Below are 12,268 nucleotides of genomic sequence, written 5' to 3'. Positions count from 1 at the left end.
CGTCCCTGGCGGTAACACATCCTTTGATATTTTTTGACATGCTATGTCTATGTCGAGAGGTATGCATATGGTACTACCGTGTTGGTTATATGGGGTAACGCATCAAGTTAGCAACCTAGTTAAAATGTAGACGGATATATCGCAATGAGTGATTCCGACTTATCACTTAAGCGCCATGTTATACATTTTTCATACACTCTCGTGGTTCAGCACATTCTGACAAAGGCCAGGCAAATGCCTTGTGTACGGTGTACGGAGTACAGTGCTATTACTATTTATCGAAGTATGCATATACTACTTCCACATCTACTAATACGGAGGCACCCCTATCGGATCTTCCCATTGGCTCCTTGAAACCTGAGCGACAATATGGTCACGTGGTCGTGACGGCCGCAATTTTCCCTCCCGGAGCATCACCCGGTCCCTAGAGATTCCGCGGGAACGTCGCTCAGCCATTGCTGGTACCGCACCATTCAATATGCAGAAGGTCATCCGGAGGACGGCTTTGGCAAGAAACCAGGCCCAGCGAAAGGCAGTTCGAGCTGTTAAAGATGCTGAGCGTGAAGAATTCAAAGACCACCTGAGACAGCGGTTCGCTTTGAACCGCATAGAGCTCGATAACATCCGCGCTGAGAGGCAACGACGACGAGAAGACTGGCTCCGCGGGCCTTTGGCACCTCAGCGCGATGCCGGATTTGAGGGTCAATCGTTCGGTGCCCTGAGCCCCCAGGCAATGAACCCACCACCTATCCCCAAGCACCTAAGGAGGAAATATATCAACATCGCCGTGGGAGATCGAGTGTGTATCATGAAGGGCCGGGATAAGGGCAAGATCAATGAGGTTGTCCGTGTGGATACAAGCAACGAGACGGTTAACGTGAGGGATCTCAACATGGTATGTTTTTGCGGTTACACCCACTATCCTCATGGTATCTTCGCCTCTGACTGACTCTTGACATTCCGCAGAATGATGTGCACCTTCCCAGTTGGATCAACTCACAATACGGAAACAAGGGCACTGTCAACGCGATGGCCTTGCCGATTCCCATCGATGATGTCCGCCTCGTCGTTGCCCTTGACGATCCAGCTACTGGACAAACACGAGACGTCTTGGTTGAACACGTTCACGGTGGAGAGCCAATTCTTGAACGGGAACATGGCACAGAAACCCCCAGACATACCAGATACATCTCCGGCGAAAATATCGAAATCCCATGGCCTCGCCGTGAACCTCCAGTTTTGAATGACGAAGAGTGGGATACGCTACGCATGGAAGTTGAAACGCCGACTTGGACACCATCGCTGCACTATGCACCCTTCCCTCCCAGTGTTCTGGATGAGCTCCGGAATAAGTTCTCGAAATACCGTACACGGCACGATCCAGAATGGGTTGAGGCGAAGAAGATGGAAGATTACAGAAAGGAGTACCTTCAAAGCAGGTCTTTGTTGACACCCAAGGGTGAACTGATCGCCATGATACAGGCCAAGAAGAAGGAGCGCCTGGATGCGAGAAGGGATGCCAATGGCAATATGCTCATGGACGACCAAACGGCCGGATTCATTGAGAATTTCTTGAAAGAAAAGGTGGCGAACAAAGCGTAATCAGCTTAGGTGTGATGGGACGTGTGCCAGAGGAATAATTTCTGTTCTCCCTCTTACTTGTTTGAATCTTGGATGTATACAAATGTACCACTGTAGCATAGAATATGATTGTATAAGATAAGATTACCATGTTAGGTTTTCGCTTACATTCCAGGCTTGAGAGTGAATCTACGGAGGAAGGAAGCAACCTGGTTAGATTGGGATGTCTCTGAAGAGCCAATAGGGCTAATGACTGGTCGCTATTAAGCCCCCGATTGCGTTTGGACTATCTTTGGTCGACAACCGCCAGGGGAGTGGTTCGCAATCTCTCTTATCCATCATCTCTCCGCGCCCGAAGTTTCCATCCCCCATCTCTCCCTTCAACAACCTTCACGCAGCCCCATTTCTCAAGACATTATATTCGGCTTTGTTAACCCGGGGCTGCTCTTTCCCAACTATGGCATTCGCCGCAATAAATTTATCGGCTACGAAAAAGATTCCAGCCATTGAAGATGCTTTCGCCGCCGAACCTTCTTTGAAGAAACGAGTCTACGATGCGATCGGTGCGTAACCCAACACCAGACCCGGGTCCAGGAGCCAAAGAGAATTGACTGGTGCCCGTTACGGCTTTACAGGGACTACCCCGCAGTATATACCTCTCTTCGAGGACATTGCCAAATATACCTCCAGCCTGCTGGTCAGGAATGCGAGCGCCCCCGTTCAGCCTGTAGAGACGCCTACAGACGGTCCTGCGGCGAAGAAACGAAAGCTACAGAATGGAGATACTGCAGGACAGGCACAATCGCCAGGCGATTTGAAAGCCGATGCGCCCTTACAATTCTATATGCAGGATATTTCCTTCGCTCTTCCGCAACGGAAAAAGCTTACACTCGAGATTACGGCCGGGCGCGGTTTTCTTCGCGCAAGGAATCAGACGTCGAAGGCAGTGGAGTTTGGCATCCACGTGGACAAAATACGTAAGTTTGGTGACCAGTCTCCATGACTTTGGCGCTAACTGTGTTGGTCGATACAGAACATGTCCTTTGCCTTCCTGTCCCGGAAAAGAATCAGAAACAGTTCAACTTCTGCATTATCCCTCAATATGGCGATGGCATAAATTCACCACCGGAGGGCGAAACTGCCCCCGAGGCGATGGTGTGGACGGTCAATGACGGTCCTCCCAGGGCTGCATTCTCGGGCAATGGACAACAGATGGGAAGCAACGACGGGCAAACAGCTGAGAATGTTGTAAGGCAAATGCTGAATGAGAACCTATCGCAGACAAAGGTGGTGCGTCCAGATGAGAGGGAATTTGTCAGTGCTATGCCTGAGGCGCATCGGAAGGGAGAGAAAGCGTATCATGTCAAGGCCTTCCGTGGCAGTAAGGAAGGTACGGTTGCCATCAGCGGACGCCGATATTGGTTTGTCTTCAGCTAACACATTATCTACTATAGGCTATCTCTTCTTTTTGTCAACCGGCATATTGTTTGGATTTAAGAAGCCCCTAGTTTTTTTTGCTTTCGAGAACATCGACTCGATCTCATACACCTCTGTGCTCCAGCGAACCTTGAACCTTAACATTGTGGCTCGGCCTACTTCGAGTGATGAAACGCAGGAACTGGAGTTTTCTATGATCGATCAGGCGGACTTTGCCGGAATCGATGCTTACATCAAGAAGCACGGTCTACAGGATGCTAGTCTTGCAGAAGCCCGACGTGCGAAGAGATATAATATTAATGGAGCGAAGACTGGGGAGGAAGGTGCTATGGATGCGGATGGTCCTGTTGAGGAAGAAAGCGAGCTGCAGAAGGCGCAGCGCGAGCTAGATGACGAGGAAGATGAGGACGAAGAAGACTATGATCCCGGCAGCGATGATAGCAACGACGGTAGTGGCTCCAGCAGCGAGGAAGACTCTGATGAGGACGGCGATGAGGATGAAGGTGAGGAGGAGGACGGGCAAGACCTTCTCGCAGATGAGCTTGGAAGCGAGGCGGAGGATATCCCTGCTGGCCAGCTGTGACGGAATACTTGTCATACTTAATTAAAGTACTCTACGAAATACCGGACGTTTCATGGTTGCGATGTCATATTCATCTCGGTGCATTAATACTCTGCAAGTCAGACCAGTCAGGCGTGGGTTGTTGATGTTTCATCTTGACCACCTTCAGCTTATACTTTCCATCTCTCACTCGTCGTGCGGCATGTATCGATGAGACACTTTACAAATGGATCAGACCTTCGAGCAGTGCCCCTGCAGAAACCATGATCAGATGTGAGGCCTCAGCCCAATCACTCCATTCCACGTAGAACCGTTTCAAGGCGGCATGGTGTGTGGGTTTCAACCGCCGGGAAGCGCACCACTGCCCTACAAGAAAATACATGCGAGGGCTGTTTGGTGGGTCACCTACGTGTCAGGTGGAGCTTTTCAATGTTTTGGGTGGCTGTTCAACTGTATATGCCGCTTGTTGCTATGCATATCACCAAGGTTTATACTCCTTGGTTGATATATCAAGAGAATCAACAGCGCCATTCACTACGCACTGACGGTGTCTCCCAAGACCCCGCGCTTTGTAGTGACTAGGATATGCATCCTTCGCCGGTAGGACGTAGATTATATTCCTGACGCTCTATGTTACTTCCTATAAGGTCTATTGGATACCTATCACGGTGAAAATACGTGGTATCGTGGGTTTGTGGATAAAGCATAGCCCTTCTTGTGGCTTAGGAGCGACCTTTATATATATATATATATATATTTGTAGAACTTATGATGATCTACTTATGGGGTAAGAATCGGCACCGCCGCAAACCAATACAATTATTAATATCAATCCAATTGTCAACAGAGAAATTATGTACTATGGATGTATTTCTCAAACTCCCAGAGATCAAAATGAGCTCCTATGGTCCAGTGGGATGGGGAACCAACAACCCGCGGAGCCACAAATGCAGAATCATTGGCGGATGTTCCATGGTGGAGTATCTCTAGGGGTTCAGCTGGCATATATTTATTGAAAGTTAAGGGAGATCGCCCATGATGACTTCGATATAGAAGTAGAGAGGATTGTCCACTAACAGGACGCTTCGCAATACCGATGCCTGCCGAACGATCGGTGTGGCTGTTGTAACCACGGACCATCAATCGTGTGTTGATAAATAATGTAGGTCAGGTTAAAGGGAAGAGGGGGGATCCAAAATCAGCCTGACCGTGGTTCCTAGTGGCGTGATTTTTATCTGGCTACTACCAGTAGTACCTCTCTGGGTCCTCTTTGAAAAGGGGCGATATATGTCTTACACGGTCTACGAGTGGTGTACCTGTATATGCCTGTATATGAAGACTAGGTATGAACTTTTTTCTTTCCAGAGCTCAACGATACGCCGAGGTTCGACATCCTTGCTCGTCGTGCTTCTCTCCTTTCTCTTCTCTTTTCAAATTTTTTCTTTTCCCTTTCTCTTCAGAAAAAGTGGCACCCTCTGATTAAGGAGTGGCTTTGGTCCCATTTTCCCAAATTCGGAAATCTAAGCTACCCGGCGAAAGGGCGCGTGCTCAAAAGCCGATGTGCTCCCCTGAATGGCGGGTGAGTATCGAAGCGGCGCGTTCGATCGAGTTAATATGTTTTTGACAAAAGAAGCGAACAAAGCCACTATTGAGTATTCCTCGGAGCATGTAGTACTATAGACGATGAAAACGGTAAAAGAAACTGATCCTTAAAATGCCGCAGGGTATAGACTGGTCAGGGGCACCGCCAGCAAAGCAATGAACTAGTCGTCGTTTTAGTCCGCGTCTGCCGACGACTGCTTTGAGTAGGAGCTGGTTGACAGCTAGCATTGTGATCTCCGTACCTGGCTTTAAAAAAAATTAACACATGTATGTTGTCCTGCAGCTATAGACTTTGAGGTTAAAGCGAGGGACAATCCGCTCTCGTTAGATGTTCGGAGTATGCACCTGGATTGTTCGCTTATCTTGTAGGTATGGATATTTATTTATGGGGAAGGGGTGGTCCTCCGTGGTACAGTACAGTACGAAGTTGAGGTACTACCTTTGGGTAGGGGGCCGAACGACGATGGGAAATGAAAAGCCAATCAATGACCCTCCCCAATTGAACTCTGAAGGTTTGTTGTAAGGTAAGGTATGTATTATATCACGGGTATCATACGGGAATTTTACCCTGCACATGGCCGAGGATCATTTACTTAGTAGTAAAAGGTACATAGGCCGACAGGGTATTACGGAAATGAAAAAAAAAAAAAAAAACCAAAAGAGTAACCATAGTAACAGTTGGAACCTGCGCATATCCACATGGGTCTCCTTACACAATGAATGTCTCTCAATTGAAATCTTCTATTGATCTGGGTTCCCCAGATTCATGTAACATTTCCACCCCAGGTAATGGACGTCTTGATCCTTGGGTATCTACGATGGGGAAGCACGCGACGAACAATGACTGGAACAATTGTTCCTGGATCGTATACATACATACATCCATTCCCATGTATTCGAGCTAATCCCTCCCCGTTTGGAATCTTAGCTGCCAGTCTGGCCAGAACGACCCCGAAATCCACTTACTATCTCCCTAGGAAGTTAGTGTCCGGGCTTCAACCGTTCATCGCCCAACAGCCCGAGCGCTAAGGGAGCCACTAAGACAGTCCAGTGACTCCAGTCCCTGTACTAGGGCGAGTCGAGGTCCCATACGGAATTCCCTGTTTTCCTTGTTCCTCCTGGCGATGTCTTGATTTCGCAGTTCTTCAGATGCTGATGACGTTTTTCCTGGTGTACACTCCGTAGGTCCTGTTCGAAATTGTATTCCCTGTACTTGGTAGATGTATGGTGCCTAGTATATACTATGACAACGACTGAGGGATCTCTGAAAATTACCACGGTTCTCCCCTAAAGGATCTTCAGAGATTATGTTTCCGCTAGTCAATACCGACACTGCCTTTCCCATACGCGCTAACCCTCAAGGCAGGCAGCCGGGTAATGTATGGAAGTTGAATGGTACCTCAGCCTTCAGGTACGGAACGAAAGTTGACGGACCAGTGACAAGTCGCCCGCTCGTCGTCCAACCATCGCCTTCCCTCCCTCTTGACTTTCCTCCTCTTTCCGCCTCATTTTTTCTTTTTTTTGTTCCTAATTTTTCCCTCTCCCCGTAGGCTCAGGTGTCCATACCACTGGTGTGTTCCCTATTCACCTAAAGTCCGTTCTATCCACTCATAGTTCCCCATCGCTCCCCATTCCCTCGTCCTCCATTACTCTTTGGAACCTCACCCTTCTTCCTTCCCCTTCCCTTCTCCGTTCTCCCAATCCTTTCAAACCACTGCTCAGTGCGGTTAATCGTACTGCGACGCAGTTGGTGAGTACCAGGGAGTAATTCTCACTTTTTAATTATTTTCCTTTTTCTTTCCTCTTTTTGCCTTCCTCGACCGAACCCACTTTTTTTCTTTTTACGATCCTCCCTTTTCCACAGCGCACCTTAAACTGTCAACCTGCAGCTCCGACTGTCGGCCTACCGGAGATAATTGCCTGTACTTCACTTCCGTGACTTTTCCCCCATCAACCGCTTCCAAAGGGTATACAATTATCTCTTCGCCTGATACTATCAGTGCGACTTCTTCGGATAGCCGTCGATTTGCCTCCGCCCGTTGCCCCCGTCTTGTTGTGCCGGTTCCAGCATACATCAAACTCGTGAATGAATGGTCTAGATTGCAAACAGGCTTTCTGTGAGCCTCTCCTCCCTTTCTTTTGCTTCCAATGCAAATAATCATCCCATTCCGGTCGATCGGTGTTAATCGACGTTCCCCTTGTTACCTTGCTGACTGTTTCGATCTATTCGCAGACTAGTCTTTCACGTGCCGAGCCTGCGGATCGAGTCTCCTGACCCAACTGTCCCTTGGTGAAATCAGCCTTCCGCTTACCGTCACCCAATACCCATTGCAACCATGTCATCGTCGTCGTCCAACGTGGTGGGTGTCCACTACAGGGTGGGAAAGAAAATTGGTGAAGGATCGTTCGGTGTAATCTTTGAGGGCACGAACCTTTTGAATAATCAGCAAGTGGCCATCAAATTCGTGCGTGCACCGTCTCGATGGAGGAGCTGGAGATCCGACATACTGACAATCCCAGGAACCACGGAAAAGTGATGCACCACAACTCCGCGATGAGTATCGGACATACAAGATTCTGGTCGGATGTCGTAAGTACTGAACGAGTATACTCATAATAGAAGACGTGGTTCTGATTGAATGCAGCGGGCATTCCCAATGTCTATTACTTCGGCCAGGAGGGTCTACATAACATCTTGGTTATCGACCTACTTGGTCCGAGTCTTGAGGATCTTTTCGATCACTGTAATCGTCGCTTCTCGACAAAGACAGTTGTGATGGTGGCTAAGCAGATGGTGCGTGTACCGACTATCTTATATGCATAATGTCTAACAGTTATCTTCAGCTCTCTCGCGTCCAAACGATTCACGAGAAAAATCTGATCTACCGTGATATCAAGCCCGACAACTTCCTCATCGGCCGCCCTAATTCCAAGGCCGCCAACGTCATTCATGTCGTCGACTTTGGTATGGCCAAGCAATACCGTGATCCAAAAACGAAGCAACACATCCCTTATCGTGAGCGAAAGTCGCTGTCCGGTACAGCCCGCTACATGAGTATCAACACCCACCTGGGCCGGGAGCAGTCCCGGAGAGATGACCTGGAAGCTTTGGGTCACGTTTTCATGTACTTCTTGAGAGGAGGTCTGCCATGGCAAGGGCTGAAAGCCGCGACGAACAAGCAGAAGTACGAGAAGATTGGCGAGAAGAAACAAACTACTGCGATCAAGGACCTGTGCGAAGGATTTCCTGGTATTATTCACCGATATTTTTCCCTTCTGCTTTAGCACAGTCATGCTGACCGTTGAACTCTAGAAGAGTTTACGAAGTACCTCACTTATGTCCGCAACCTTGGGTTCGAAGACACACCTGATTACGACTACTTGAGGGACTTGCTCACGCAAGCCCTGAAAAATGCAGGAGAGGTCGAAGACGGCGAATATGACTGGATGAAGCTCAACAACGGAAGAGGATGGGAGTACAAGTCGTACTCGTCCCAGCAGCATCTCCACAACAATGCACTTCCCAATTCGTCTGCTCGTGAGCTCCATGCTCAGCAGCTACGCAGCAGCCAGAGGCCCGGTGTGACAGCAGACCGTTTAAACGCCGCGCAGCCCCCGCCCCCTTCTCCGGCGAAGCCGGGAGCGGGGAAGACGCGCGAGCGGCAAAACGTCCAAGGCGGGATGCCACCGAAGCGCCAGAGCGGGGGGATGGAAACTACACCGACGGTGTCCACTCAGGCACAGTTCCAGAACTCGAACGCAAATATTCCGGGTCGCATGGGAAGCCCAGCCAACCCGACGAAGAATAGCCAGCAAGGCCCGGGCGCTCAAGGGATCAATGAGCCGCAGCCCACTTTCGTTCAGAAAGTGATGAAAGCATTATGCTGCGGTAGGTGACCACGCTGATGCTCAGGTGTCATGCCATTTCGCTTATGCAGCTTTCCAGGTTGATACCCGGTTGAGCACAGGGAATGTAATTCTACATCATGTTGGCTTTCGACTTTCTTTCGTTCTTTCTTGTCTTCGCGCTCCTGGGAGGGTTGAAAGACAGCATGCAATTATACTCTGTTATAAACCAGACGCCCCCCATCTCCTTGGACCAAGCTTGGAAGGCTTTTGCAGACACTGCTGGCAGATGAGCACAAGATGGATAGGGGCGGGTATATTGTTTTCCTTATTCTTCTGTCAACGATGGAATGGGTTTCGGATCGAGCACACCGCTCGCCCGTCCGGTTTCATCTCGACGCTGCAAAAGTAATACAGCTCGAAGCAGACCGGTCACGAATGGAGCGACCCTCATTCCACACCTCTACGTCTCATCACACTCGTCATCTTCGACACTCTTTTCATGGTGCTATGGCTCGGAACGGCGAATTTTGCGATTATTCTGCTTTGTGCGATTTCCTTTTCTTTTTTCCCTTTCTCGCATTCTGGCGTGTGAGCCATTTAATACTAGATTCTTGTGTCTCAGATTACATATCGTTGCCCTGCCCTCATCCCTTTTCCGACCATCTCGACCTCTTTCACCTCTCGCCGTCTCTATGCTCTCAGTTCATTGTGGCTGGTTCTTCGATGGTAATATTAATGACGTGGCGGAAGGGCGTTTGGCATCTGATGGAAGAGTCCTCGCGCTTCAACCAGCAGTGACCTATTTACAAAGCATTTAAGACTATAAATGTTTGAATATGCCCCATGGGATACGTCGCAGGACAAATGGGTCCATCGGTCAAGGAGTTTACGTGGAAGCAGCCTGTGGCTGTTTGATTTCCTTTTCTTTTGTTGTTCTCTTTCTTTTCTGCTGCTTTTGTTTCTTGTCTGCGTACGTTCTGTGTCTTATCTGCAGGGGATCATTCAGATGTAGCCTCATTGGTTGGATTTGTACTTGTCTATACCTTGGCCATTGTGAGCAAAAAGCCAAAACAAGGAGTGGATTGATCAACTATGACCCAATCCCATGCCCCTTAGACGAGATCGATGTGCTTTACTGCCGATCTTGTCGCACTCGCCAGTCGGGTTGTTGCAGGATCGAAGGGAGCCAGAGAGGCAACGTCTTGTATCATTCCGTTCCTCGTTAAATCTACTGTTTGTTTCAATATGTGTTTGAGCAGCGAGTTGATCGTGTGGGTTCAAGATAGCATTCTTTGATTTGTTGCATTGGGGCTGATCCGCTCTGCCAGTGTATAAGACAGACTATGATAGCGTAGAGTAATTATACCAAACAAGTGATGTTCAATTCAGTTACCCGCTCGGCTGACGGGGCCAGTCATTTCAAGTAGTTGAATATGAAGCAAATATCTGTAATCCTATTGGATGTTACTCCAGTATCAACAAGACTCGTGCATGATCAGTGTCAGGTTGCAGACCGCGGCCTGCCGAATCTAGTGGCAACGCCATGGACATGGATCTGAAGGGTGGTATCTCAGCGCAGCACTAAGAGTGGCATCCCTGTCCCTGTCCCTGTCACTCCAGGATGGGCTGTTAGCACCGGGATTAGTCTGCCGTGCTGCAGAAACGTTGCTTGGGGATGACCATTGGTTGACAGGTGCAGATCGTCCCGAGTCCTTCATTCGCGTCTGAGTCTGCTGGCCTGATTGCTTGACATCTTCACGTCATTGGAGACGGGAAGGAATGAGGTATGAGGTATGCGGTGGGACATGAATGCCGTCCTCCAATGGGTTCGGTTCACCTTTGCAACACCGGCCTTGCCTGACTTCCTGGCCATCTGTAAGTATTTCAATCTGGCTGAGGGGGATGTGCCTTCAGTCTGACGATTGTTCATGCATGTAACCTCAGATGGATAGAGATATGTATGAAGCATCCCCGTCTCTTGAGAGTAGCAGGAGTAGTACCATGCTCATTCGCTGGACTGTGCTGTGCAGAAGGATCTCCTTCATCTGGTAATCTGTCTCTCTCGTCGGCCAGTTCCGTCACAGGATGAATAGGATTAATTATCCATCCTCTCGGTGGGTACTCATTAAACGGACTGGGATCAGAATCATGGGGTCCCCATTATTCCCCTCTTCGTTTGTTCTAAACTCCCCACAGTCCCAGTCTAGACTCGAGGAGTCGTTTTTCCCTTTGTAGGACCAATGATGTGAGCCATCATGTATCCGCTGCTAACGAAGTGGTCCTGTACTTATCTTGATTGAGAAGGTCCGTTACTGGTCGATTGGAGTCACCAGCACGAATTATGGAGTCCAAGGTAGATTACTAACGGCTTTAGCGTAACTATCGTCCCTTAGGCACTTTTTAAACATCATGCCACAACATTCTGAGACTGGTCTCTCTCGTGTTTCTGGCTGGTCCCCCCCCCCCTCTCCTGGTTAACCGTGGATTTGCCGGCCCTTAGGGTATTGATGTCACGAGGGACTGGCCTATCTTGCGTGGACTCTTGAAACCCTCATCTGTTGATCATTTAGTCATCGTGTGGAGAGAGAGAGGGAGAGAGCAAATGATGTCCGTGTACTTAAGTTGATGGTGTACGGAACGGAGAAATTGCGGATCAGTTGATGATCGCGTGGTGAGTGTTTTCCATTCTCCCATACTTCTTTCTCGTAGGGAAATTAGGGGAGATCCCTATGTACACCAGGGGACTGCCTTATATCCCATTCTCGCGATCAATGCGCAACGGGCACGAACATCCACACCATTCCAGAAAGAACTCGTCTACACCGTTAGTTCTCCGTTGTCCGCCAACTGTTTCCAACGTGTTCTTTTGATTCGCGACCCCATGACACGTGGATGTGATACGTTGTTTAGTAGGATCCTGACTTGGTGGAGAGCTTTTGGAACAGTTGCAAGCGACTAAACCTTCTTCTGTCGGGGCTTGATTGGTAGCGATGCGCTGGAGTTCTCTCACTAGCTCTTTTGATAGCTCCTATGCAGTATGCATGTACCTTAGGTAGTGTCGGGAGGAGTAGCTTGTCCATGCGTCTTTTATTTTCTTTGCTTTTTTTTTTTTTTTTTTTTTTTTTTTTTGCTATCTATATTATGCTGTAGGTGTCTCTACGAGGGGACTGAACACTAGAGATTATTATTAGACGAACTATAAGTCATGATAATACGGAGTACTTCATAAGTCAATCT

General features: G+C 48.7%; 4 protein-coding genes across 4 annotated transcripts; all 4 read left to right on the top strand.

Annotated features, from left to right (window-relative positions):
• Positions 1 to 478: 478 nt before the first annotated feature.
• Positions 479 to 1,602, top strand: AO090003000070 (mitochondrial 54S ribosomal protein uL24m; the record flags this gene model as incomplete). Its single annotated transcript, XM_001819255.3, has 2 exons — positions 479 to 895; positions 967 to 1,602. The coding sequence occupies 2 exons, from the start codon at positions 479 to 481 to the stop codon at positions 1,600 to 1,602; spliced, it is 1,053 nt and encodes a 350-aa protein (XP_001819307.1).
• A 436-nt stretch (positions 1,603 to 2,038) lies between these two features.
• Positions 2,039 to 4,184, top strand: rtt106 (putative negative regulator of DNA transposition (Rtt106); the record flags this gene model as incomplete). Its single annotated transcript, XM_023234717.1, has 6 exons — positions 2,039 to 2,144; positions 2,217 to 2,558; positions 2,615 to 2,971; positions 3,090 to 3,521; positions 3,889 to 4,066; positions 4,106 to 4,184. The coding sequence occupies 6 exons, from the start codon at positions 2,039 to 2,041 to the stop codon at positions 4,182 to 4,184; spliced, it is 1,494 nt and encodes a 497-aa protein (XP_023089814.1).
• A 3,334-nt stretch (positions 4,185 to 7,518) lies between these two features.
• On the top strand, positions 7,519 to 9,079 carry AO090003000068 (casein kinase I; the record flags this gene model as incomplete). Its single annotated transcript, XM_001819253.3, has 5 exons — positions 7,519 to 7,647; positions 7,703 to 7,772; positions 7,828 to 7,976; positions 8,027 to 8,432; positions 8,496 to 9,079. The coding sequence occupies 5 exons, from the start codon at positions 7,519 to 7,521 to the stop codon at positions 9,077 to 9,079; spliced, it is 1,338 nt and encodes a 445-aa protein (XP_001819305.1).
• A 2,293-nt stretch (positions 9,080 to 11,372) lies between these two features.
• Positions 11,373 to 12,019, top strand: AO090003000067 (uncharacterized protein; the record flags this gene model as incomplete). The annotated part of the gene is made up of 4 exons (XM_023234716.1): positions 11,373 to 11,384; positions 11,532 to 11,638; positions 11,741 to 11,855; positions 11,945 to 12,019. The coding sequence occupies 4 exons, from the start codon at positions 11,373 to 11,375 to the stop codon at positions 12,017 to 12,019; spliced, it is 309 nt and encodes a 102-aa protein (XP_023089813.1).
• Positions 12,020 to 12,268: the final 249 nt, after the last annotated feature.

Source organism: Aspergillus oryzae, chromosome 2, assembly GCF_000184455.2.
Source record: "Aspergillus oryzae RIB40 DNA, chromosome 2".
Classification (NCBI taxonomy): Eukaryota; Fungi; Ascomycota; class Eurotiomycetes; order Eurotiales; family Aspergillaceae; genus Aspergillus; species Aspergillus oryzae.
This window is presented reverse-complemented; position numbering and strand designations above follow the sequence as displayed.